Below are 22,624 nucleotides of genomic sequence, written 5' to 3' on the forward strand. Positions count from 1 at the left end.
GACAAAGAGGATCTCGGTTTGCAGTAGGAACAGAACTCAGCCCTGCTGGGTCAGACGAAAGGCCCAGAGAGGCCGGCACACAGCTTTCCACAGAGGCTGCCCGGATGTCCCCAACAGGACACCTGCATGTGCCCCATACTCCTCACCCTGGTCGGGGCTGGACCCAAAGGAGCATAGGAAGTGGCCTTCTGCCAGCCGGAACCATTGCTCCATCTAGCTCAGCAGTGTCTGCTCTGACGGGCAGCAATGGCTCTCCAGGATGTAGGAAAAGAAGTCTCTCCCAGCCCCACCCAGAGATGCTGCCCAGGACTGAATCTGAGAGTTTCTGGGTGCAAAGCAGGGGCTCTATCAATGAGCTGCAGCCCTTCCCCAAGACAAGGAAACCGGATACCCAAGGGGTCCTCCAGACACCCTTTTAATAATGCATTCAACTTAGAATGCTAGAATTGTAGAGCCGGAAGGGACCCCGAGGGTCATCCAGCCCAACCCCCTGCAATACAATGAATATTTTGCCCACCTCAGGATTCGAACCCATGTCCTTAAGAGTCTCGTGCTCTACAAACTGAGCTGTTCCAGTGTTGGCCACTTCCATCGGCACCTGCACTTTGGAACTCCCTGCCTCTTGAGATCAGGTCACCTGCACTCTTTCTGGAGTCTACTGAAAACATTCTTGTTTATACAAGCCTGCCCACAAAAGCTGGTGTGAATTTTAATCCGCTGTGGCATTTTAACAGCTTTTATATTTCAATGCATTGTAGTTTCCCCCCCTGACTTTAATGTTCATCTTTTCGTAAACCATTTTGAGGTTGGGGGGAGGGGGGTTCAATCAAGAGGTGTATAATTTTTATGAAATAAACAAATAATTATTTGCGCACAAGATGTTAACGGGGTGGTTAGACTGTCACACTTTCGACACTGTGCCTGCAAAGATTTCGTGGTGGGCACACACTTAGTTCCTCACTGGCACATGCTCCAAAGTTTCTGGATAACTTCGTCCAACTTTCCATAGCTGCACAAGTTCCAGTTTATCTTTTGTTACACTATAGCCCAAGAGTGTCCCTTCAGAGGGCAATACTATGGCAACATTGGAGTAGTTATCGCAGAACAGCTAATATTGCGGAACGACGTGTGGACGGTCCAGTAAAAATCTGCTATTAATACACTCTTGTTGCATCAACGTCATGCTACAGAACTCAACTCCACACACACAAAAACACGCCACCAGCCTGGAGGGATCCTAAAAGATCCTCTAACTCATTATATGCCCAACTGATCCCTCTGCTCTGCAGGAGATGGTCTCTCATAGAACCTTTCCTACAGAATGGGGCCTTTAGTGTGGCGGCACCCAACCTTTGGAACGCCTTATTTTTACGTCTCAGGCAGATGCCATCTCTGCTGCTTTTCCAGGGTCTATCAAAGACCTTTCCTTTCGAAGAAATCTCTTGAGCAAAGATCCTTATCTCATCTTCCCTGGGTGCAAATTTGATTCATGAATATGGGTGGGTTTTTTTAATCGTTGAAATTCTCATTCATTGCTTTGGGATGATTTGCGGGGAGGAGGTCAAGAATTAAACGGAATTGAATAAATAGAGCGAATGAACAGCGGGCCAAAATTCCTGGCAGCTCCTAGCACACGGTCACCCAGCCCAAGCGGGAAGCCTTCAGAATCAATAAATTGGCAAAGATGCATCAAATTGGCAAAGATGCCCCCCCCCCCGACTCCAATCCTCCAATGCGCAGGGAGCAAGAGGGCTTCAGTTGCAGAAGGTCGCAGGTTCCATCCCCGGCAGCATCTCCAGGTGGGGCTGGAAGAGACTCCCCACATAAAACCTTGGAGAGCTGCTGCCAGTCAGTGCTGGCACTCCTGAACTGGATGGCTCAATGGTTCGACTAGGTACAACGCAGTTTCTTGTGTCCCTAAATATGGAAAGTGAAGATGATGTGGTGTGAGCCCTTTTATAAACAGGGGTAATTCAGAGACAATTCAGAACCATGAAGACTAGAATTTCGCATGGCTTTTTTTAGGGGCTGCAACTTGGTGGTAGATTGTCTCCTTTGCATGCAGAAGGTTCCAGGTTCAATCCGCAATGGCATCTCCACATAATCCTGGGGGAAAGGCTCCCTGCCTGGAACCCTGGAGAGCTGCTGCTGCTGTCAGTCAGTGCAGACAATACTGAGCTAGATGGACTGCTGGTCTGCTTTCTACACCCTGTGGTTTGGCAGGGGAATGACCTGTCCAACGCATCAACAGGAGGCACAAATTTGGGTTAGATGGGTTAACCGTCTGACCTGGGACAAAGTCACTTCCTACATTCCCACATCTTATACACCCCTAATTAACTGAGATCCAAAAATGAACCACAAAACCGTCTGGCTCGCCAGGAGCAGAGGAAATCTCAGGCCACATGCACTTAAACCCAAACTTTGAGAGTGGAATATACAGGAGGCTTGAATTGCAGTCCTCAGCAATATACAGACAGCTACAGGAGTCAAACCAAGACCATGAGCGGCTGCAGAGAGAAGGGAGAGAGGAAGCGGCTGCTAAGGCCCTTCCCCTAGACCTAAGAAGCAAGATTCCAGTCCTCATGGGGCTGGATTAAATAGGAAGATAGGAAACTCCCCTATATTATACCAGACAACTGGACCATCTTGGCACTTCCCTCAGACCAGGGCAGTCCAAACTTTTCTTGTAGGTGACACACTTTTTAGACACGCATCATTTCGCAGCAGCATAATTCAGTTTTACTAGCAAACCAGAGGTTAAACCATGGGTAGGCAAACTAAGACCCGGGGGCTGGATCCGGCCCAATCGCCCTCTCAATCTGGCCCGTGGACAGTCCGGGAATCAGCGTGTTTTTACATGAGCAGAATGTGTCCTTTTATTTAAAATGCATCTCTCGGTTATTTGTGGGGCATAGCAATCCGTTCATTCCCCCCCCCCAAAGAAAATATAGTCCGGCTCCCCACAAGGTCTGAGGGACAGTGGACCGGCCCCCTGCCGAAAAAGTTTGCTGACCCCTGGTTAAACTAACCATTTTCCAGCTCTGAGAGGAGCGTCAGCATTGTTTGCATGACACACAAACATGTCGCGACACAGTTTGGAAAGCTCTGGTCTAGGCTAACCGGCAGGCAGCAGCGGCTCTCCGGGGTTTCAGGCAGGAGGGACATTCCCAGTCCCACCTGAAGATGCCATTGGGGACCGAAACTTTAGAGCCCTGCTCCCAAACCGGAGCTATTCCTCTCCCTGCCAGAGCCTTGTCTGAGGGCGGAAAGCCACAAAGCTGCAACCACGCAGGTCAAAAGCACACCTGCCCTGGACAAGCTCTCAAAGGACACACTAGACTAGGGGTCAGCAAACTTTTTCAGCAGGGGGCCGGTCCACTGTCCCTCAGACCTTGTGGGGGGCCAGACTATATTTTGGAAAAGAAAAAAAAAGAACGAATTCCTATGCCCCACAAATAACCCAGAGATGCATTTTAAGTAAAAGGACACATTCTACTCATGTAAAAACACGCTGATCCCCGGACCATCCACGGGCCGGATTGAGAAGGCGATTGGGCCGCATCCGGCCCCCAGGCCTTAGGTTGCCTACCCATGCACTGACTAGACCTTCACAGAGCCCATTTGCTTTTGCACACTCCAGGAAGTGACAGAGCTTGGAAACGTGCAAACCTCCCTTTTCTTGACAGCATTTGTGCCTTTAGCCCAAAACGTTCTCAAAAGTGGCTCCCAAAAAGTCAGCACTAAGGCTCACCATCTAAAAAGACATGGCACAAGAGGGAAAAGGGAGGAGGAGGGAGGAGGTGGAAATCAAGCACAACTACTTCAAGTTACCAGTCCCTAAACATTACAAGCCTTATCATCTCCTCCAACTATTCACACGCTAACTTTGAAAACTCAATGTGGGGACACCTTTCCGCTTCTCTCCAATGCAAGGGAGGTATCCTGGCAAGTCGATCCTTGCGGGAGAGATTCCACAGATGGGCAGAAGCCAGACACAGGCAGAATCCAGGAGCCTCTGAGCATCAGGGGCCCACCAGAACTCCAGCCAGCCATAGCAGGCCATAAGCCCCCTGGAAGAACACAGGTGCAAACTGAGAGGCGACAGTAACACTCGTGTCATGCCTGCTTCTGACATGCACTCGTGTGTCTGGTTACGCAACCTGCCATGGACTGCTTGGGTCATGGGTCACCTAGGCCCTAGGGGAAGCGAGCCCCATGGGGCTACTTCTGAGTAAACAACCACAGGAGGGGGCTCTGGAGCAATACTTTATTCCATTGTGGTTTGCCAGAAAAGATAAAACAACAAAAAATTATCCACAAGGAGCATAAATAACCATCTAGACTTGCAAAAAGTCAAAATAACGACACTCTTGGGATGTTAATAACCCAACAGGAATGAAATAATAATAGACGAACAGCAGCATTTATTCTACTTTATTTGCTTCCTTTCCTCCATTCAACTTTCTCCCTCCCGCGGAAAAGACTACCCTGTAGGAAAAGCGCGGGTGGAGACAGAAGACGCCCCCCCCCCAGCCGACTTCGGCGGAGGACCAATGAGGTGCAGTAGGGACACCCCTTGCGGCCCCTAGAGGGATCGAGTGGAAGTGGGTGGGGTGTGGAAGATCGGGGGGCTGAATATTCAGGGACCCCCTCCACCCCCACTATATATATCTTTCAAAAAGACTGGTCTTTGCTGGCAAGGGGCCTGGCGTTGCTGCGTCCGGAGGGGTTGCGCTTTGGCGCTGCGCCCAGGGCGCACGGAGCTTGGAGAGGTGCAGGGGGGTCCGGGCCTGCGGGGCCGCCTTACCGGAGGTGATCTTGGGGAGCCCCAGCACGTCCTCGGGGCTGATGGCGGCTTTGCGCAGCAGCTCCTCCTCGGTGCAAGCGGCGGCGGCGGCGGCGGCTCCTCCGCCAGCGCCTGCCCCGGGCGCGCCTCCTCCTCCGGCGCCGCTGCCCTTCTTCACCTTCATGGCGCCGCCGCTCCTCCTGCTGCTCCTGCTGCTGCTCTGTGCGGCCGCGGAGCGAGTGGCGGCGGCGGCGGCGCGCGCGGAGGCTGCTGCAGCGGCGGCGACAGCGACTACGGTCGCCTCGCTCATGCCCGCCCGGCCGCGCGCCCTAAGCGCCTTTGCGGCCGCCGGGCCGCCCCTTCGGGCCCGGCTCCTCCCCAGCGGAGGGAGGAGGAAACGCAAGGGCGCCTCGGAGCGCGTGCAGAGCGTCGGCCAGCGCAGGGTAGGAGAGGTGCTGGCAACCTCGCCGGGCTGTTGTGAAAGGAACATGGCAGAAAGAAGGGCAGCCCCGCGCTCCTTGGAGAGATGGGTGGGGGCAATTGGAAACAGTGGAAAGGGGCCTCTGTCTGGAGCTGCGAGGCTCGCTGCCGGGCGCCTGCTCTACCTAGCAGGGCTGTTGTGAACATGTGAAAGGAACATGGCAGGAAGGGAGGACTAGGAGGAAGAAGGGCAGCCCCGCCCTCCTTGGAGCAGGTGGGTAAGGGATAAATCTTTTTTTTAAAAATTATTTAGAATCATGAGGACTAGCATCTTTCTCTTAAAGGGAAGGGACGCAGCTCAGTGGTGCATGCTTTGCATGCAGAAGGTCCCAGGTTCAGTCCCTGGCAGCCTCTCTAGGTTCCGCTGGGAAAGACTCCCTTGCCTGAAACCCTGGAGAACAGCTGCCAACCAGTGTAGGCAATACTAAGCTAGATCGACCACCGGTCTCGCTCAGTTTTGATAGAGGCAGCTCCCACCGTTCCTATAACACAGCGATAGCCAAAGTGCTGCCCTCCAGCAAACAGTGTTCTGCCTCCACTGTCAGAGTGGAGCATCGCAAGTGAGGAGTGCTGCTCTCGCACTCGGGTCCTGCCTCCTTATGGACAGCAAAGTTGGTCGCTGTGAGAACAGGAAGGTGGACCAGATGGGCCCCCTGAGGCCTGATCCATCCGCAGCAGGGCCCTTCTGATGGCCTCAACATCTGGGGGGCCACAGGGGCCCCCTCGCTGCTCCAACCCAACACCCACAGGAGGCCCATCTCCAGCCGCTGCCCCACCCGCCCAAGAATGACAACCCTGCAGAAAGAGAATCCATCCAACCAGACTTTTATTGAACATCCCTAAGTGTCCTTTGGTAGTTGGTACATGCCATCCTCTCCATCACCAAGGGCAGAATTTATGCCAACTTGCAAACTTTCCATGGCAAACCAAGGAGGAAGCCCCTTCATAGCCCTGCAAGTGAACAAGATTTAAAATGACCGGGGGGGGGGGGCAGAAATAGGAGAAGTGGCCCATTCCACCCCACTGCATTCTTCCTAAACTTATTTCTGCAAAAAGGAAAATCTGTTTTTAAAAAAGCACCAAATCCACAACCCCAGGGAGATAATATTTCCCAAACCATCCGTTTGGGTTACAGGTAGGTAGCCGTGTTGGTCTGCTATAGTCAAAACAAAATAAAAAAATTCCTTCCGGTATCACCTTAGAGACCAAGTAATTTTGTTATTGGTATGAGCTTTAGCACATGAAAGCTCATACCAATAACAAACTTAGTTAGTCTCTAAGGTGCTACTGGAATGATTTTCTTTATTTCATCCATTTGGGTGTGTGTGATGCGATTAATATTTACATCGAATTTTAGAAACAATAGCTGGCTACTGAAGTATTTCATTACACATCATTTATTTGCCGTTGGCTTGTGGTTTTCTCAAAACTTCTCGTTTCTTCATTTGCCCTCTGCCTAAGACATTTTCAGCACATTTAAACTCCTTATATCCAAAAGTACAAATTTATACAGTGGTGCCCCGCAAGACGAATGCCTCGCAAGACGGAAAACTCGCTAGACGAAAGAGTTTTCTGTTTTGGAGGTGCTTCGCAAAACGAATCTCCTATGGGCTTGCTTCGCAAGACGAAAATGTCTTGCGAGTTCCTGCGGGGTTTTTTTCCCCTTTCCCCCCCCTTTTTCTAAGCCGCTAAGCCGCTTATCAGATGATCCGATAAGCCGCTAATAGCGCTAATCCGCTAATCCGTCAATGGGCTTGCTTCGCAAGACGAAAAAACCGCTAGACGAAGAGAATCACAGAATGGATTCTTTTCGTCTTGCGAGGCACCACTGTACTTATTTATGTTGTGGGCGCCTGTTTTTGTGTGTGTGTGTGGACTTTGCAAAGAGTGAAGACAATATTGTAGGATTAAGAGAGTCTGGATGGGGTAGCTGGCTGCTGGGGAGGACACGATTATGAATTTCGGCTTTTCGGTTGGTTTTCGCTGAGAGTGTTTGTAGCAACGGGATGCAACTGTGCCTTCTATATAAAACAACGGAAGTTGTTTCCAATGGCAATAATAATAATATCCCAAACGCCGCAGCGTTCTTCTTTGGACGGGCTCATCACAGTCTCGGCAGCACCCTTTGAATCCAGCGGCAAACTCTCCAACACAGAGAGCGTGAAACTCAGATCAAGAGGAGGACGGGGCCCCATCCCAGGAAGAGGGAGAGGGTTGCATCCAGACCCCTCTCTCACCCCCGCACTGCCCTCCATCACGCACACCCCGGGTGCCAACTTCTCCACGCAGGGCGTGTGCCTCAGTCCACCTTGATGGCCCCTTTCCTGCTCTGCCTCATCTCCCGGCCGATCTTCACCAGCGACAGCAGAATGGGGACGGCCATGGGCAGGAAGAGGGGGATGTAGATGGCGAACTTCTGGTCGTCAGGGAAGTAGAGGAGGTGGAGGAGGGATGGGTCGAAAAAGGCCCTCTCCGAGGCGTTGATGGCGGCCTTGCTGGCCTGGAAGGCAGAGTCTAGGCGCCCCTGGCTGAGCTCAGCCAGCGCCTCCTGGGCGAATGCCACAGCGTGGTACACCTAGGGTTAAAAAAAGGGCACAGGGATCAGGCCGGGTTTGCTGGGCCAGGACGTAGTTTGGTGGCAGGACAGCTGCTTTGCATGCAGAAGGTTGGCACAGAGCAGCTTCTTCACTTCTATTTATTTTTTAAAAAAATTATTCATTTTTCATTTTCGTTCATTACATACACCTGAAATTCTTAACATTTACTATATATTCCTCCCTCTCTCCCTCCCCTCCAAGACTTCCCCCAACGTGCGTTTCTGGTTTGCTTATATTTTCACCCACTTTGCTATCTCTCAACAGGAAAAGTTTCTGTTTAAATCAGCCCTGAATTCGGAACCTTTGTCCTTCATTTGAATCTTTTAGGGGAAGGGCTGTAGCTGAGTGGGAGAGTCCCTGCTTAGAATCACAGAGTTGAAAGGGACCCCCAGGGGTCATCTAGACCAACCCCCTTTCAAGGCACCACGAGACTTGGCAATTGTGGTCGCAGCAACGGGCTCAGCACAGGACCCCAAAGAGGCAAACTGGAGCGGTGCTGCGCCGGAAGACCCGCCTGCGAGTTTACCTGAGAAGCCACGTCGTCCTTGATGACGATGTTGCTGATCTTGCCCAGCAGCTGAGCCAGGGAGGTCAGGGTGGTGGAGACGGTGGCCACATTCTCCACCGTCCGAGCCCACAGCAGGCGGTCCAGCTCCCAGTCGCAGAGACCCTCGTTCCCGGGGCTTTCGAGGATGGCCCCCTCCGGCAGGGGACCCGGCAGGATCCCAAACAGCAAGCTGCAGAGAGGAAGAGGCCCAGCGAGCCGATTTAGACACCAGCAGGTTTATCTGTTGCTTCTGCAACAACAGTTTTATGCACCGCTTAGGGCAACAGATTTATAGACGGCTTAATGCCAAAACCTCGCAGATTACAAAATACAGAAATCAGCAACACACAAGCACTAGAATACAAGCCCCTGTAATCAAAATATACAATAAACAATCCCATGAAAACATTGAACTACAGGGATGTGGGTAGCTGTCGTAATAGCAAGCCGCCACACCAGAAATTCCTACGAAAGAAGAATGGCAGACGAAATTAATGGACTATGCAGAATTGGACCAAATGACAGGAAGGATTCGAAACCTGCGGGACCAGAGATTTACAGAAGATTGGAAGAAGTATATGAATTATTTGAAGAGCAACTGTAACCTACAAATTACGCTGGTAGGACTACAAGAAGTTTTGTAAGGAGAAATATACGAAGTGTTACAAAGTAGAAAAAGATAGAGGCATTGGTTAGGAGTTTGAAATGTAATAGGGAAAATAAGAAATGCATACTAAGAGATTAGATTGGAAAATTTTCAGACAGGGCTGATGGAAGTAAAAAAAAATTGAATAAGATGTAAAAGTATGTTTAATTATTGTTGAAAATGGTATGTTAAAAAACTAATAAGTGTGTGTGTGTGTGTGTGTGTGTATAGCAAGTCGCCACACCAGCCCATCTAGCTTAGCATTGCCTGCACTGACTGGCAGCAATAGCTCTCCAGGGTTTCAGCCAAGGGGCCTCTCCCAGCCCTGTGTGGAGGTTCTGCTGGGGACTGAACCCGAGACCTGCATGCAAAGCAGATGATAAAAGCAAGCTTCCAGTCCTCATGGTTTATTAAAAAAACCCAGCTCATTTAAATAGGGACATCAGGCCGGTGGTCCATCTAGCTTAGTATTGCCTACACTGACTGGCAGCAGTGACTCCCCAGGGTTTCAGAACGAGAGTCTATCCCAGCCCTGCCCTATGCCCCTGGGCCTTCTGCATGCAAAGCAATGCTCTGCCACTGAGCTACAGCCCTTCCCCTGAAAATAAAAGCAAGTTCCTAGTCCTCATGGTGCTGAACGTGAAAGAGGAACCTGGGACCTTCTGCATGCGGAGCAGGTGCTCTCAGGGGGTTGGGCTAGATGACCTTTGGGGTCCCTGCCAACTCTATGATTCTAGGATCCGTAAAAACGCACCGCAGCTGCGCCAGAAACACCTCCATCACCCGCGTCATGTCAACATCCACCCTCCTCGGGAGGGAGGTCTCGTTGGCCGTCTCGCGCTCCACGTTGTACACCTGGAAACGAGGGAGCCATTCATTTATTCACACACAAAAGGGCCACCGTTGCGTTAAAGAAAAATCTCCAAGTGGTTTATGACAAAAATACACATAAAAGCATACAAAAAATGTTAAAAGGCAGACATCAATCACAATGGAAGGCCTGCACAGGCCTGGTGGAATAGAAAGAGTTTTCTATAGTATTTTGATGGAAATGATCAATATTACCAAAGAAACTGGTTTGTTTTCCAAAATCAACATTGCTGGGTATTTTTGATTATACCTATGTAGATATATTTTCAAAAGAATTGGTCTTATATATGATCTTAGCAGCTAAGACCAACTGCAGCTCAATGGAAAACAGGCCAAAATAGGAGACTGGCCGCTTGGTCCCCTCTGGAACAGTGCTAGGATGGAGAAAATGGGGCATAATTTGAGATGTTAATGAGGACTAGAACCTCCAGGCGCATTTTATACCGTTTAGTCCTCCTTTGTGAAATATATACAACAGAAGCATCATGTTCAAGACAACACTTGCTGCAAGCCTGGCAAACCAGGAAGTAGACTTGACAATCAGATAACGCTGATATTCTTTATGAGATGGCCAAATTTATCCTCGCTTCTTTCTTTCCTGCCTTGGGCTTCGTTATTTTCACCCACGTGCAACTGTGCTCATTCCGTGTGCCTGTTTTACAGTTTTGCCTTCCATCTTCTCATTTTCCTCTCTTTTTATAACTGTCCTGTCTGTTTTACATACACCATAAAAAGACATTTAAAAAACTAGTTTTCAAAAAAAGAAAACAAAGTTTTCAGCAGGTGCCTTAAAAGTAAAAAACAAAACAGAAGACGCCTGTCGAGTCTCCAGTGGCAGAGTGTTCCACAGGGCCAACAACACTAAAGGCTCGATTGCTCATTGCTCTCAAGCAAGAAATGACTTCGCAACGTCCCTGCAGAGCTTGTGGCAGCCCTGCCTGCTTCCTCACCATGATGCCGCCCCAGCGGGGGCTGTGGAAAGCGTTGGTGGGGACGGAAGCGCCATCCTTGTCCTGGATATAGAGGGGCGAGTGCAGGCGCTCTGGCACATAGAGCAGGAAATTGAGGACCGGGTACAGCGAGGAGGCGCTGGAACCTGCGGGAAAGGAGAGAGAGAGAGAAGGATGTTTTGGACTACAACACCCAACGTCCTGCGCTAGTTGGGGAACTGGAGTCCCACTATGGAGAGCCAATATGGGAACAATGATTGCGCTTGCCCATGCCTCTGGTATAAGTCCAGTTGTATATACCCTTGTGAATAGGTTGGCCAGTCAGGGTCTAGTTTAAAGAGCCTATCCCATCTGAGCCAGCAGCTTTCCCTTGCCTAATAATAATAATAATAATAATAATAATAATAATAATAATAATAATAATAATAATAATTTTGTACCCCACCCATCTGGCTGGGTTTCCCCAGCCACTCTGGGTGGCTTCCACAGAGACCAAAAATACACTAAATTGTCACACATTAAAAACTTCCCTGAACAGGAATTAACATTTTTATTTCATCTGATGAAACCGGGAGCCACTCGGGGGCATCGATTTGCACAGAATGATGGCAAGAGATCATTTGAAAAGTAGTGGTAAATGGAAATCTCAGGACACACCGACAAAGGAAGAGTGGATTTGTAAATTAAGCGAGTATATAGAATTGGCAAAACTAACTTCAGTTATCAATCAAATCAAAAGATAAGAATGGAGTGGAAGTGTTTTGAAGATTACATGTCAAAATGTTGTTCTAAAAATGACGCGCTAATAGGCTTAGAATAAAAAAATGTAAGCAATAACAAAACCAATACAGAAAGAAGGAGAAATCAGAATATAACAAAAATAATTTATTATAGAACGCAAGGAAAAAGGGTAGAAAGAAATTGAGTTGAGTTGCTGTGGAGGGAAGTAGGGGGTGGGTTTTATAATTAAGTGTATAATTAAGTAGCTGTTGTAATTTAGATACTATATTTTATGTGAGGGAATCATTGGGAATTTTGGTTATTATGTATATATGTTAAGTTTCAATAAAGATCGGGGGGGGGGAATGAAAAGTAGTGGTATCAACCACTAGGCGAAATAAGTGGTGAGGAGAAGTCATTGGTGTTAAATGCCCCAGAAACTAAGGACTAGAATCTCATTGTTTGGCATAGTGGAGTTGTTCCACTGTTTGTTGGTATGTTCAGATCTCTTTTTTTAAAATAGGTGCCGCAGTGAGTTCTAAGACCTGAAATATTCCGGGAGTAGGACGGTGGCCTCTTCCTTACGGTGTTGTCGGAAGATATTCCGCGTGTGGGCTTTGAGAGCGATCGCCTTTTAAACTGTGTGCGTTTGCTATGGTTTTCTCTGATATTGTGGTATGTATTTTTGCGTTTTTATAATGCAAACTGTCCTGTGATCCTCAGATGAAGGCAGAAAATGAAATGTAATCCCCCTGGATGGCATTGGGGGTCATTCACTGCCTGTCTCAGCCTAACTCACCTCGCAGGGTTGTTGTGGGGGAATTAAACAAGGGAATTAAACCGTGTTGCGCCACCGTGAGCTCCTTGGAGAAAAGAGGTGGGATACAAAGGCAAAAGCATAATAATTAAGGGGGCAAATCTGGACCCTGGTTCGCTTGGCCTGGCCTGCTGAGGGCAGCAAGGGCTTCTGAGATCTCTTGGGAAGAACCAATAACCAGCCACCCCCTGATGGATTTTTTGGAGCTAGCCGACCTAACCGGAAGAGTCCGCGACCAGAAGGAGGAGGAGGCGTATCAGGAAGAGTGGATTAAATTTAATGACTATTTAGTTAAATATGTTAAGTGTAATTAACTGAAAACAGCTTGCAGATACTTAATTGGCTTAGGATTTTATTTATTAGGATTTTATTTATGTTAAGTGATGAATTAATATGTTTAATTTCATAATGTGAAGATCCAAGGATGTTAATGTTTAAGTTAAATTTTATAAGAACTGCGATTTGGAAAACCGTTAAAAGGATATGCAATGAAATTCAACCAAGGGGACGCGAGGAATTCACTTAACAATGCTAATAAGAGTAATTTTCAATAAGGCTATGGTTTATGTTTGTTTGTCTTATGTGTTTGTTTGTTTATATTGTTGTGAAAACCAATAAAATTTTTTTGGGGGAAATAATAATAACCAGCCACCCCCTCCCTGGTTGGGAGAAAGAGGGACTCACCCAGCCTGGCTTCCACAGGGTTAATGACGTGCGGGAGGCTGTGGGCGCTCAGGATATAGCTGGAGGAAGCAGCGTCAAAGCGGGGCGTGACCCCCAGGGCGGCGTAGTAGAGGATCTGCAGAATTAGGGGGAAAGATGTGGCCGTAAGCCCCCCTCGCAGGGCAGGGGCGCTGCATGACTCCCGGGCAACTCGCACCCGGCACTCACCTGAGAGTCCACGGAGAACTCGGCCAGTGTGCTCAGCTTCCCCAGGAGGGGGTCCACGTAGCGGTGAATGGCCCCCTCAATCTCCCAGTGGACGCTGTGAGCTCTCGGGTCGGGGTTCAGCAGGCTGAAGGTGACCTCGTATCCTGCAACAGAACGGAGGGGGAATATATTGACTTACTCATAGAATCAGCTGGAAGGGACCGCAAGGGCCATCTAGTCCAACCCCCCTGCAATTCGAGAATCTTTTGCTCAGCGTGTGACCCGAACCCACAACCCCAAGATTAAGAGCCTCACACTCTAGGGATGGGGCTACTTGCTTCGTAAAATTTATATACCTCTTGATTGTTTAAAAAGAACCCACAAGGGGCTTTACAAAAACAAGGAAATGATAAAACTATCCACTGGGAGAATTGACCAAGAATAAATGCTACTAAAGAAACTAAAGAATTTTGCTGCCCAAAATTAACATCGCTGAATGTTTCTGACGGTCAAAAGAATTGATCTTGGCAGTTCGAATAGCCATTGCGGCTGAATGGAAAACTGTCCGAAATCTGACACTTGGGGCCACTCACTCCAAATGGAGTCACAGTGCAGAAAATTAGGCAACGCTGGAGACTTCAGCAGGAACTAGAACTTCCAGGCACTTTTAACATGATTTGGTATTCCTTTGTTATGTGCCCACCCAACCTCTTTAATCCGAAGAATTGGTACTCTTACCGCAATATGTCTCTGAGTACCACCCATCGCAATGTGTTGCCACAGCCACTCTGGATGTCTCCCAACAAATTAAAACATACGGGTGCCACATAAAACCCCATTCACATTTGTAAGGACTCAGTTGTTTAGCGTGGCGGCACCTGGACTTCGGAACTCCCTGCCAATTGATATTAACTAGGCGCCTTCGCCATCAACATTTCAGTACCTGCTCAAAGCTTTCCTGTTTGGACAAGCCAGTCCAGGTGCTTAGAAACTTAAGGTGAATTTTAATTTGTTTCAATCCACTGTTGTTTCAACTTTTTGTACTCTTTAATTGTGATGATTTTATGGTTTTCTCTTTTTTTGTAAACTGCTTTGAGGTTTCTTCTACAATCAAGTGGTGTTTAATGAAATAAATCAAGTAAATACACAGCAGAACCATCTTTTCCAAGGCAACCTCAGCCCAAACTTAGCAAATCTGGAAACAGATTTCATAAACCAGATCAATGTGATATTCTTCACTGGCACCTGCAACTGTGCTCATTCTGTGTGTTAATTTACAGCACTGTTTTTCATCTTTCAATTTTCAGCTGTTGTCCTGACTGTTCTCTCTAATTCATATACATTACAAACGGAAATAAACAAAATTTTATGGAAAAAATATATGAAAAAATGGCAATAATTTAAGACTTTCGAAAATAGCAATGAACTAAAAACAGACGAAGACTTGAATCGGTTTTCTAAACATTCTTGCCCAAAGAAGAATGTTTTCAGCAGGTGCTGAAAAGAGGGCAGCAAAGGCACCTCCTTGATCTCAAGAGGCAGGGAGTTCCAAAGTGCAGTTGCTGCCACACTAGCACATCAAATTCTTGCAAATGCAGACCAGCTGAAAGAATGCCAGTTCCGCCGACTGAAGCGGGTTGAGTGGGCATAGATGGGGCAGGATCCTCTCAACGGGCCAGCGTGCTTGGCTCAGAGGCAAAAGAAGGGGGAGAGGTCTTTCTGGCAGGCAGAAATCCCACAGGTGCAACCCCAGCAGGTAAGGGAGATTTGTTGGGTTTCTGTTGTGCCACTGTGCAGTGATTGGAGTCACAAGACTCTGTTTACATTCCAGACTGCTGGAAGTCTCACGGGAGATGGGAGACGGATGTTGATATTACTGGTTTCCTGTTTCTTTGTACCAGTTGCCTCTCTGCTTTCACAGAGAGAGGATGTATATTTCTTTTCTGTCTGCGTAGTTAGAAATAAAACTCTTATCAATGTAGCTCATATTTCTTTTCCTTCTGCTGCTACTTGTATACTCTGCGTAATGGGAACAGGCCTGGAGCCTCATCAAAGGCTTAGGCCGTTAATCACCATCGGAGGAGATCTGAAGACTCGACCGGAGGAGAAGCTCGGTCAAACGGAGATTCCAACAAGACTCTCCGGCTGGGAAAAGGGAAGGTTCTCTGCCCGCCAGTCCATACCCAGACTGGATTTGAAAGGGCGCTTCCACTCTGCGCCCAGCTGGCCGAGGGGAACGCGGTCAGAGAGGGCCTCTGCGATGGATTCCAGGCTGAAGGACATGGCATGGGCGACTTCTCGGACCTGGGCGTCCACAGCTGCCAGGACGTCTCCCGAGCCCCGAGGCGCCCGCACCACTGCGCTGCGCCGCTTGCTGATGTAGACGGGGACCTCCTGCAGAGGGAGAAAGACGGCAGTGAGCGAACTATAGTGACTTAGTTCTGCCCTGCGAGGTGGGACAAATCACACGATTTTGCCAGAACAACATATAAAGCATGGAGAGCCAACCCAAAATGGTGTTAGCCGCTCTGAGCCTGGCTTTGGCCGGGGAGGGTGGGATATAAATAAGATTTATTATTATTATTTGCTGCATAATTTAAATGCCCCCTTTCCATAAAGGGGACTTTCCCACCCGCCGGAGGGTGGGGAGTAGCAGAGAGGGCAGAAGAGGGGCAGTCTACCTGTGGCAGGAGAAGAGAGTTTCTCGGGATCACGTAGATGGTGAGGGAGCCCACAGCAGCCTCCTGCGCTGGAAGGAGCCCCTCGCCCGCCTCTGGAACGAGAAGAGGAGGTGAGGCTGTGGGGTTCCCCCCATCCTGATATGCAGAGGGAAAGCCCCTCCCCAAAAGCCCACCTACTCACCAGGACCTCCCCTTCCCCTTTGGAACTCCCTTCCACTGCGTATCAGACAGGCACCTTCTCTATGGTCTCGCTAAAGAAACTCCTCTGTCACATGTCAGTGCAGGCCCTTTCTCCCTTTGGGTCTCATAGGGCAGGGAGAAGTGGCCAGAGGGGGTAATGGTGCCCACAGCAGTCACCCCAAAATCCTCTGTCTGCATCCCTCATGGAGAGGATCGCATCCTGATCCTGAAGGAGCGTCTCCACCTCCATCGTTCTGCCCGGACACTGAGGTCCAGCTCCGAGGGCCTTCTGGTGGTTCCCTCACTGTGAGAAGCCAAGTTACAGGGAACCAGGCAGAGGGCCTTTTCGGTAGTGGCACCCGCCCTGTGGAACGCCCTCCCACCAATGTCAAAGAGAAGAACAACTATCTGACTTTTAGAAGACATCTGAAGGCAGCCCTGTTTAGGGAAGCTTTTAATGTTTAATAGGTTATTGTATTTTAATATTCCATTGGAAGCCGCCCAGAGTGGCTGGAGAAGCCCAGCCAGATGGGCGTGGTATAAATAAATTATTATTATTATTATTATTATTATTATTATTATTATTATTATTATTATTATCCTAGCTGAAATCTAGGGGTTCTTGAACTTTTTCCTGCGTCCCATAAACTCCCCCCCAGAGCCTACCACCCAACTTTATGAAAAAATCATTATTCAGAATAGCAGTTTGCACAGCCCACTAAGGAAGAATAGCACAGTAAAGTTCAAAATGGGAGCAAAGAATTGCACGTTTAGTCAAAAGCCCTTTAGCTTAATTAACTTAATACAATTGATGAAGTTGCTCCAGCGATACCGGCTCTTCAGAATCTGACAGACATTGACACTTCCAGCACCCCTTGCTGCCCCCTTGCCTCTAAGCCCCCCCAGGCAATCCCACCTGCCCCCCAGGAGACGCCACCGCCCACTTGGGGAACCTGTGGTCCACCCATCTCCATCACACGGATGGGAGCCTTTACCTGGCACCGAGGCCCGGGACAGCGTCTTCTCCTCCTGAGAAGTGGCTCGGCGGTAGGAGACCTCATAGCGGGACGTCACGCTGGTCTTGGCTGGAGGAAGGAGACGCAGGATGAGGCCGTCTGCTCTGCAGGTGACGGTCCTCAGCCAACCCCCGGGCTGCTTCCGAAATCCAAACGTAACTGGGTCCCCAGCACCCACCCCCAGCACCCAGCACTCCTTCGGGGATAACAGGGTCCAGTTAGCGGCAGAAAGCCTTGTGAGATGCAGAGTGAGCAGCGTTAAAGCCGCCGGTTCTTGCTTAGACAAGGCCCTTCATCCGTTGAAATCACGCAACCCCGGAAATGCTTGCAGGTAAGAAAATAACCGAAGTTTTTTATTGTAGGAAATATAGAACTTGGATAGCAACGTTTGTAGTTCTAGTCCAGGGGTAGGCAAACTAAGGCCCGGGGGCCGGATGCGGCCCAATCGCCTTTTAAATCTGGCCCGTGGACGGTCCGGGAATCAGTGTGTTTTCACATGAGTAGAGTGTGCCCTTTTATTTAAAACGCACCTCTGGGTTATTTGTGGGGCATAGGTATTCGTTCTTTACCCCCCAAAAAATATAGTCTGGCCTCCCATAAGGTGTGAGGGACAGTGGACTGGCCCCTGGCTGGAAAAGTTTGCTGACCCCTGTATAGTCTAACTAACCAAACCAGAGAAGATCGAGACAGCCCATGCTGGCTCCTTCGTTCTCTCGGAGGATGGTGAAAGAGGGACTCTCAGGACTGAGAGAGAAGTGTGGGGAGGAGGGAGGAGGCAGGATTTTTAAGCAGAGGTTGGGTGGCCACCTGCCCCGCGCACAGTGGATCATCACCTGAAGAGCCAGACCCGGAAGCAACATCAAGCAACTCACGGTTCAAGGGGATCTCGGCCTCCTGCGGTTTCCTAAAGGGCAGTTTCCGCTCCAGATCTCCGGGAAGGGTCCCCTTGGCAAACACCACCGAGACGGGCACCGTCAGCTGGAACTGAATCCGAAAAGCGCAACGTCAGCAGGTGCAACCATGGGCAACCAGCCCCCAAGGAGGACCTGAGCTCTCCCCACCAGATTTGTAGTGATGCTGTTTGGGGCTGATCAAATCCAGGTCAAAGTTCCTAGTCCAGAAGATTTCGTGGGACGGCCAGGTTAATAATAATAATGATAATAATAATAATAATTTATTATTTATACCCCACCCATCTGGTTGGGTTTCCCCAGCCACTCTGGGCGGCTTCCAAACAAATATTAAAAACAATACAGCATCAGACATTAAAAACTTCCCTAAACAGGGCCGCCTTCAGTTGTCTTTTAAAAGTAAAATAGTTGTTTATTGCCTTGATATCTGCTGGGAGGGCGTTCCACAGGGCAGGTGCCACCACCGAGAAGGCCCTTGTAACCTCACTTCTTGCAGTGAGAGAACCACCAGAAGGCCCTCGGCGCTGGACCTCAGTGTCCGGGCTGGATTATGAGGGTGGAGACGTTCCTTCAGGTATACAGGACTGAGGCCGTTTAGGGCTTTCAATGTCAGCACCTAGCAAAAGGCAGACCCCCGTCCTGCTAGGATTTCCTGAGACAGCAAGCAGCACATATGAGGAGTCTGGAGGCAACAGTGTGATACAGCGGCAAAAAAGGCTAATACTATTCTGGGCTGCATCAAGAGAAGTCTAGTGCCCAGACGAAGGGAAGTCTTAGTCTGCCTCTATTCTGCCTTGGTCAGACCCCACCTGTTCAGCAGATTTTGAGAGGTGACATGAGAGCTGTCTTCAAATATCTGAATTTCCACTCTTGTCTGCTGCTCCAAAGGGTAGAACCAGAGGCAACGGATTCAAGTTAGGAGAAAGGAGATTCCAACCAAACATCAGGATAAACTTTCTGACAGTTTGGCAGCGGAAAGGTTTTTAAAGAGAGGCCATCTGCCAGGGATTCTTTAGCTAAGATTCCTGCATTGAAGGGGGCTGGACTAGATGACCTGTGGGGGACCCTACAGTTCTATGATTCTATGAGGGGCCTGTTTCCGGCTCTGCAGGGGACCCTTGGAGCACAGTGCTGAGGAGGGGAAGAGGCAGGGTGTGTCCTCACCAGGAGGGTGTCCAGCTCAGCGATCTCCGAGTAAGGCAGCGCAGCGCGGTAGGTCTCTGTCGTCTTCCACCAGAGCGGAAGCCCCACCACGATGGCGATGGCGGCGAAGGAGAGAGCAGCATATTTCCCTCGCGCCTTCTCTGGAGAGACACGGAAGGGAGGAAAGGGAGTCTCTGGTTTGTAAAGGGCACGTTCGGCCTGCAAAGATCTCCTTGGTTCAGTTCCCAATGGCAGAGGAACCTTTGGAACTCCTTGCCTATTGATATTGAGCCAGCACCTTCCCTGTACTCTTTTCGGTACCTGCCAAATACATTCCTGTTTAGAGAAGCCTGTGCAGAGGCTTAGAAAGCTGGTGTGAATTTTAACCCGGTTTGGTATTTTAACTTTCCACATGTTTTTAATTAATGTTGCGAATTATTCCTTGATGATTTTATTGTTTCCTCTTTTTGTAAACTGCTCTGAGGTTTCTTCTATACTCAGGTGGTGTATAAATTTTATGAATTTTATAAAAATAAAACAAATAGCCTCCAAATCCTGCAAAGGCATGCACAGCTCACGCAAAGACAGCCTTTGACATTCCGGTTCCAGATTCCAGTCCGTCTTACTGTGGAGTTTGGGTATTTGATTCGGCTCCTTTTGCAGCCAGCTGCCACCAGGTCCTGTGGCGGTGGGTTCCACAGTTCAGCTGGGGCTATGTGTAAAGCGAAACCCTCCCGCGCCTGCCCCTCCCCACTGAATCTACCTCCCATTCACTCAAGCGGGATAGAAAATACATTTTCCTACAAACCAGGCGATCCTTACAGGATTTACAGGCGAGTAAATCCCATTGAACACAAGGGGGCTTGCTAAATTCGGATCGAATCTGGAGTGACTCCGGTGCCCGGACACCTGGGTCCCTGTGCCCCTACCGACATGGGTCTCGGACTCCTGGGTCCCCTCCCGGACACCTGGGTCCCCTCCCCTCCCCAACCTCGCACCTGCCGCATCAATGGCTGCAACGGCGCTCGCTTCGGCCGCCATCCTCGCTCCCGGAAGCCGCTGCCGGGCTGGCGTAGCCCTGGGGCGGAGCTCAAGGCCCCCAGGAGCGAGTAACCCAATCAGACGCGCGGTAGAGATGAGCCGCAGGGAAAACATCCAATCAGAGCTCTCCGAAGGCGCTCCCCGGCTGAAGGACCGCTCGCCCGACCCTAGATAAGGGCAAGCCGCGGTCTACCCAATGAGTCGAAGCCGAAGGCGGGTCAGCCAATCGTACGCCGCCGCCTAACGGAGCGACAGCTAGACTGGCCAGTGGAGAAAAGAAATAGCCAAGTAAGGCCCGCCCTTCAGTACGGAAAGCTGAAGGGAATAAAAAAAAATACACGAAAGTAGAAACGCTTTTTTTTAACCCTCTCCTCTCCTTCAAGGCAAATTGCTTCTTTTAACGTTGACCAGAAAGTTCGACATGGTTTTAGAAGTTAACATGTGTTTTATGTCTTTTTAGTTACTGCTGATTTTCACCATTTGTGAAATGTTTTTTAAAGACCTGTTTTACAACTTTAATGGCTCTGCCTTAGAATCATAGAACCGTGGAGTGGGAAGGGACCCGCAAGGGTCATCTAGTCCAGCCCCCTTGCAGAGACCTCGGGTGCATCTCCTCAGCGTGGGAATCAAACCCACGGACCCCATTGCACTGTCCTTTTTCCACAGAGCTAATGGGGCAGCTCCAAGAGGGGGCTCCAGTTCTTCCCTCCATACAAACCCCACCTGCCCACATCCCTGGAGGCTAAGAGCGCTAAGAGGCTCAGTGGGGAATCTGTGCATTGAGTCTCCTCCCAAACCCTTCCCAGGAGACCTCCGTGGATCCTTCCTGTGGGGCTGGGCGAGGTTTTAAGGTCTTAGATATGTAATAAATGTTCATAAATGTACCAAGCAAACACATACATAAATATATAAACCACATGTCTGAAAACCCCACAGAAAAAGGTCTGAACAAATTGACCTCAGTTATTTCTCTGCAAGGTCAAAGTGGGAAACCTCCCCATGGTCTTTTTCCTTCACAAATCCTGTCTTAAGGGCACATTTAAGATAGGAATAGGATGTGAGCCTGTGACCTGGCTCAGGAACTAAGTTTTTATCATTACAAAAGACTGGCCAGGCTCCCCAGGCAATCCAATCAAGTGACCATTAAACAGGTAACCTGTCAGACGAGATAAACAAGCCACTCAGATTTCTGCTGTAGACCGCCTTTTCTGTGATGTAGGTATGATGTCTCTGGGGAGTGGTCTTAGGTTATACCCTTTCTGTGATGTATGTACGATGTATGGAGGGGTGGTCTTGCGCTCCAGGGCAGGGAATTTAAAATGTCCATATAAGGCCTTGCGTGCCATTGTTCTGGGTTCCTCCTCCCTCCTGTGTGTGGTGAGTGAGGATCCTGTTGCAACAGATCAATAAAGATCAGGCTTACTAGCTGCTTTGCTTCTCAATATTCTCTGGTTGGACTCTGTTATTTTCTCCTACCAATAGGGAACCTACTATATGGGCTCTTGGATACCCCATAAGGGAAAAGGGCAGATTTTGTTTACAACGGTGCCATGATTTCAGCGGCATACATACCACATTTCGACAGAAGCAGGCAATGTCACAGGGCCTCGTGACTGGGCTTTGCAAGGCCTGGCAATTGCAGGATATTTACCACTCCCATTTCTAGGCAAAGATCCCTCAGTCCTGCTCTGGTTACAGCTTCCAGGGCTGAGAACCTCAAGCCTGGGCCCGAAATGCGGCCCTCTGCCCCTTCTCCACCTGGCCCCTGGTCCTCTCTGCTGGCTGGCCAGAGCCATCCTTGGGCCGTAGATTTCATGGGCTCTGCTCCCCAACCTCCTCAAACCCCTTTGCATTTAAAAGAAAGTGCAGCACAGAGTTAAACCATGGAACTCCCTGCCACTGGAGGCAGTGGTGGCCACCAACCTGGATGGCTTTAAAAATAGTTTAGACGTATTCATGGAGGAGGAGAGGGCTATGGATGGCTCCTAGCCTTGATGGCTCCACAGTAAGAGGCAGCAGTGCTTCTGGATCCCAGGTGCTGGAGACTGTGGGAGGGCAGAGGACTCTTGGGCTTGAATCCTGCTTGCGGGTTTCCCAGAAGAGACATCTGGTTGGCCACAGGGAGGACGGGATGCTGGACTCATTGGACCCCTGGCCTCTTCTCCTGTTCTTAGGAAGTGTGATCAATGCCTCTTGCACGTCTGTGTGAAAACCTCTGACTTTTGTGTAGCCAGAATGAAGAAGTCCCAGTTCTTGGCCCACTCCTTTCTCCCTCTGGCCACACCCACTTTTGACTGGCTCCTCCCACCCTTGTCATGTGGCCCCCAGGTGGTCGTCCCATGATGTGATGTGGCCCTTGCACGGCC

The 22,624-nt window shown here is 49.5% G+C and overlaps 2 protein-coding genes and 1 long non-coding RNA gene across 3 annotated transcripts in view; all 3 read right to left on the reverse strand.

The window, feature by feature from the left end:
* UNC119 (unc-119 lipid binding chaperone) overlaps positions 1-5,009 on the reverse strand; it is a 31,285-nt gene extending 26,276 nt beyond the window's left edge. The window contains exon 1 of the mRNA XM_081172405.1: positions 4,811-5,009. Within this exon, the coding sequence (XP_081028531.1) occupies positions 4,811-4,973 (163 nt within the window). The 5' untranslated portion in view covers positions 4,974-5,009. The remainder of the gene's footprint in view (positions 1-4,810) is intronic.
* Positions 1-21,730, reverse strand: part of LOC308574519 — a 160,848-nt gene extending 139,118 nt beyond the window's left edge. The window contains exon 1 of the long non-coding RNA XR_014002517.1: positions 21,252-21,730. This is a non-coding gene — a long non-coding RNA (uncharacterized lncRNA). The remainder of the gene's footprint in view (positions 1-21,251) is intronic.
* Positions 7,134-20,332, reverse strand: PIGS (phosphatidylinositol glycan anchor biosynthesis class S). Its single transcript, XM_081171503.1, has 12 exons — positions 20,216-20,332; positions 19,239-19,378; positions 18,036-18,147; positions 17,143-17,232; positions 15,968-16,059; positions 15,470-15,680; positions 13,308-13,450; positions 13,101-13,215; positions 10,880-11,025; positions 9,814-9,914; positions 8,393-8,603; positions 7,134-7,844 (listed from the first exon to the last, which is right to left on the reverse strand). The coding sequence occupies exons 1-12, from the start codon at positions 20,256-20,258 to the stop codon at positions 7,569-7,571; spliced, it is 1,680 nt and encodes a 559-aa protein (XP_081027629.1). The 5' UTR covers positions 20,259-20,332; the 3' UTR covers positions 7,134-7,568.
* Positions 21,731-22,624: the final 894 nt, after the last annotated feature.

This window comes from Podarcis bocagei, assembly GCF_964188305.1.
Source record: "Podarcis bocagei genome assembly, chromosome: 15".
In the NCBI taxonomy this organism is placed as follows: Eukaryota; Metazoa; Chordata; class Lepidosauria; order Squamata; family Lacertidae; genus Podarcis; species Podarcis bocagei.